This window comes from Cenococcum geophilum (genome assembly GCF_001692895.1).
Source record: "Cenococcum geophilum 1.58 unplaced genomic scaffold K441scaffold_1, whole genome shotgun sequence".
NCBI classification, from domain to species: Eukaryota; Fungi; Ascomycota; class Dothideomycetes; order Gloniales; family Gloniaceae; genus Cenococcum; species Cenococcum geophilum.
Window position 1 is genome coordinate 2,284,800 of NW_027137559.1, and position 5,016 is coordinate 2,289,815.

The following is a 5,016-nucleotide window of genomic DNA, read 5'->3' on the forward strand; positions in this document are numbered from 1 at the left end:
CCTAACCCATTAACGAGTCCACCGTAGTTCCTACTACAAGGCTCCGTTATAGTTAATTTTAATATTAACAATTTATATAAGGAAGAAGCTGCTACTAAAGCTACTACTAAAGCTGCCGCTAAGAAAGATTCTAATATAATAGGTAATGCAGATAAGAAAAAGGATAAGGAAAAGGGTAAGGAAAATAATAAAGAATAGGATGAGTAGGAAGGGGAGCTTAGTAAAAGTAATTGTAATAATAACGGTAATAAGAGCGATAAGGGAGATGCTATTAAATATATAGTTAGTAATAATTAATTTGACTTAATACTATGCTAAAACTCACAATATTTCTAATCTTATTTGGTTTATCTGGTTTAACCGGTTAGGCAACCGGTTGGGGCCTTTAAATGGGCTATTGGTTGGTTATGAGGGCAAAATTTGTAACCAACCAGACCAATTACATCACTGGGTCTTATTCAGTCGTTTAGCAATCCGGGCTTTATCCAGCTGAGAGCCACTCCTTGGATCCAACAATTCGATTTACTAGATACACATACGAATGACAGTGTTAATGGTTAATTACTTTTCGTCGGGTATTTCTTGTTTTAGTCAATCTCGTAGGACTAGCGTAGGATCTGAGACTCTGAGTTGAAGCTCTTTTTGCCCACTACAGTGGGCTAGTGTTGCCTAAGGCGCCTTAATGAGACACAGATCTAGCAAGAATGTATGCAGTCTTTTTCTTGAGTTACGTAACTTATTGTTGAACGCCAATTGGCACCAAAAAGACCGGCCCGCCGATTAGGACAATATATAGCCTCAAATTCCGGCCAACACCCATCGTCGTCATTTAAAAGTTTAAATCGGATAGGAGGAAGTTATTACTGAGTAAGTCTAGAGGAAAACTCCAGGTCATATCCGCTGATCTTTCTAATAGACCCGACGGAGCGGTCTAATTCTTGTCATCCTAAACCGCATATCGAATTACCTGCATGGCTTCTCGGTCGCATGTCGCCTGACGTCCGCTTCTGTACAGCGGTGCAGCTTTAGTTTACGTTAGTAGTCAAAGGACTCCACCAAGACAAAGGATCGACAAATTAGAGTAACACGGAGTAACGCTGCGATGTTTACCATCACCATAGGTTCCCGAACGTCTCCGTTAGACTTGTTGACGCAATTGAAAATAATAAATAATACACATAATTGTCTCAAACCAATAATTCGAAGTGCTTAAACACACTCTAGGCGGCTCCACAAGTGCACCCCTATCCCACAAGGCTCAAACCTTCCATTCCCTTGGAATGACTCAGGAGGTATACTCGGGATACTGCCTAGAGACTGAATGAACCGCGCTTACTACAACGCCATAACTGCGCTTACTACAGTGCTATCCGAGACAGTTGCACTGCCGTTGAAAAATTCTAGAAAAATCAATCAAGGCGGACGAGAGGGGATCCGTGAACCCCTGTATACAGAAATTTAGTCTTCTTGGCTTTATGGAGATGTATTTCGTTATGAGTGTCTCCCCAGAACTCGAGCTCTGATGTTGAGGGTTTTTCTCTAGTTTGTGACTAGACAGCAAAGGTAGCCCAGCTTGGGGCGAGTTTGGTCAGAACCTGTCTAATGGTGCCATGTACTCCATGGGTAACGCCGTGACTCAGCTAGGTCCAGAGCCCCGGATCCATGCCCTCCACTTTTATGTCAGTTCTGTTAAAACACTCATTTTAAATTCCTAGTCTTAGCACCTTTGTTTTTTCCGTGCCAGTCTAGCGGCTTCCAGGCCCTAAGGAGATACAAAGTCTGCATTGGCAAAGGAAATTCTTTGACTAGGGGCTACCTCTGTTGAATTTGTAAGAAATGTGATAGATATCTGTGCGCGAAGTCGAGAGTATAAATTATGAAAATGCATTAGAGCCGAATGCCCAAGCTCGCAACCAGGCAACGCGGACGAAACAATATCAATTAAGCGTATGCTAATCTCTTCATGCAATAGTGCCGTGACCTAAGAGAAATGCTGTAGACTGTTGGCTGTGAAGTGCCATATTGGGTCAAAGCGCCCTCGCGTAGCGGTCGCCCGCACAGAAAATCATCAAAATTCTAATAATTTTTGTCTCCACCAATATGACCCCAATTGAAGCTGTGCTGGATTCATTAAAATCGCTAAAGCCTGGAGAAACTCCTAGTTATGCTAAAATATTAAAAGAGATACGGTTGCGATTAAAATACGTTATCGCGGCCGCACTAAGGTATTCAGGGCACTATGGCACAAAGCTTAAAAATCAACGACTCCTTAACAACACCTAGGAGAAAGAGCTTGTATGATACATTAACAGCCTTTATAAGCGAGAATTACCCCCTTTAAGATAGATAATACGCAATCTTGCCTTTAAAATTGGCTATAGGGAGGCGGGTAAGTCGTGGGCCGATCGGTTTATTAAGTGTCAGGTGACGAGGTCATCTCGCGCCTATATGTATTGTTCCGCACAGCCGCGCCTGGCATCTTGCCAGTCACTCGCTTACCTTTCGCAGGTTTGTGCTGTGGCTGAGTGGTGCAGAGCTTGTCACCTCACATTGGGAGGTAGGAGGTTAACCTTATATCTCGATAGATATAGAAAGATAGTAAGTGGGTAAAAAAGAGGCAGAAGACGGCTAAGGAAAAGGTAGCTATAGCGGCAGCCGTAACTATAGGGGAGGAAGCTATCCCTTAACCCGCTAGCGTCCTACCGGAAGCTGGTCCGTGCCCGAACACCAAAATGAAAATAATATGTATGGCTAATTACTATTAACAATGCCTTCTAATTGTACTCCTAATAATATAGGCCTTGTCCAACCGACTTAGTATAACGTTCAGCCAAATTGATATGCTAAAAAGCCACCACCGAAGCCATGGCCGCTGCCCGATTTTACTCCTACGACAATTCGATTTGGTTGATCTGATTGGCTAGTCCTACCGTTATCGATAAGGACTAGCCAATCAGATCAACCAAATCGAATTGTCGTAGGAGTAAAATCGGGCAGCGGCCATGGCTTCGGTGGTGGCTTTTTAGCATATTAATTTGGCTGAACGTTATACTAAGTTGGTTGGACAAGGCCTATATTATTAGGAGTACAATTAGAAGGCAATGTTAATAGTAATTAGCCATATATATTATTTTTATTTTAGTGTTTGGGCACAGACTAGCTTCTAATAAGACGCTGGCGGGTTAAGGGATAAAGGAGGAAGGAGAGATATAGAATAAGGAGGCCTTAGACGCTCTATTTAACGAAATAGTCTAATACTTAGTTATAAATAGCTATATATCCACTATTACTAGGCTTTATATATAGTAATTAGAAGGTAAGGCCTTATAGCCACTATAGGGGGTAAAGCTCTTAATAGTACTAGATAGCGTCCGCCGTAATAAGAACCGGATTTAACGCGTTAACTTTATTAATTAAGGCCTATTTATAATTACTAGCGGCTATAATATTAAAGGGCTTAAAAAGGCGATTACTTAGTACTAGGAGACGGGCTTTAAAATACTAGGTTTAGTTAAGTCTTACCTTTAAACTACGGCTAAGCATTTATTAGGTTTATATTTAGTCTATATAACTACTATTTTTAAACCTATTTCTTAGGCTATACTACTATTACCTAAGGTAAAAGTAGATAGGATATTTAGCTTACTAACCTTATTCTTATTAAACTAGAGAATAAAGGGCTTAAACTAGACGAGCTAGCGCTATATATAATTATATTAATAATATAGGGGAAGCAGAATTAATACGGCAAGGTTAAGTATATAGGCTATATATATAATACTAACCCTATCCTCTACCCTCTCTCTATAATAGCCTTTTACTTCTTTAACTACTAGGGTAAGAACGGCACTAAGAGCTTTTTATCCTTTTAGTAGCTAGAGGACTATTACGGCCTATATATCTTCCCTAGTAGTATTAAAGTACCGCAACGGCCGTTAAGCTATTATTGTTACGGACCTTATATCGGCAGTAATAACACTACTAAGGAGAGATATAAACGGACTAGTGGTAAAAGCACGGGAGGTGCTAAAACCAGTCAAACTATAGGACGAGGGGTAGCTAAGTCACATAATAAGCCACGAGAGGAGATCTGTTAATCTGTTAGATCTATAAGATCTACTTATATACCTTACGTACCTTATATACCCAGTATTATATATTTAAAGGACTATAGTCCCTACCTAGATAGTTCTCTTCTTTATAGTAAATCTTAGAATATAATTGGAGTTAATCTGTTAAGTAATTACTCTACTAGTTATATTTATGTTGTTAACTATTCTATACCTATATGCCTAGCCCATTAATAAGTTTACCGTAGTATTTCCTATAAGGCTTTATTATATATTTACTACTAAGGTTATAGTAAAAGAAGTTAAATAATATGCTACTAAAAGCAGTAGTTATAGCGCTGTTAACGGTAGCAACTATATTGGGATTAGGTAACGACACTAGTATAGTAAATACTAACTTTTAGCTAGTTACGGTTAAATAATTATAGGTAATAGTTAATTAATTAACAGATAATAATAGGATACTTAAAGAAAGAATTAATAGGATTAGAGTAGTAAAGATTAAGCTACTATCTATTAACCGATTCTTAGGTAAGAAGTTAAAACTTAAGGGATTTCTTATATAAATACATTTTAAGGTTATATAAGAGGGAGTAAAGCTAGTAATACCTATAGACTAAATAGCCTACGTAGGACTATTCCTATTAGGAAGGGCACTTAAATAGTTTAAACCTTACCTTATAGAGGTATAGAAAAGCGGTATAGTAACTACTAACTAAGAAGTATAATATATATTTGCTAATTGGAATAAGTTCGCGGAATAACTAATATAAATATTTAGAGACCTAGAAGTAACTACTATAGTAGAATAAAAGCTTTAAAACCTAATATAATAAACTTTAGCAATTAAATATATAATATAGTTTTAGATATTGGCTATATAAGCTAAATAGAATAATAAGGCGCCTATAGTATAGTATAAATAGGGATTTAAAGTAAAAGTCTA

General features: G+C 38.3%; 1 protein-coding gene across 1 annotated transcript; it reads left to right on the forward strand.

Annotated features, from left to right (window-relative positions):
* Window positions 1-2,346: 2,346 nt before the first annotated feature.
* Window positions 2,347-2,610, forward strand: K441DRAFT_531559 (uncharacterized protein; the record flags this gene model as incomplete). Its single annotated transcript, XM_067642210.1, has 1 exon — window positions 2,347-2,610. A coding segment is annotated over one exon (264 nt), but the record flags the coding sequence as incomplete, so codon positions are not given.
* Between the last annotated feature and the right edge of the window lie 2,406 nt (window positions 2,611-5,016).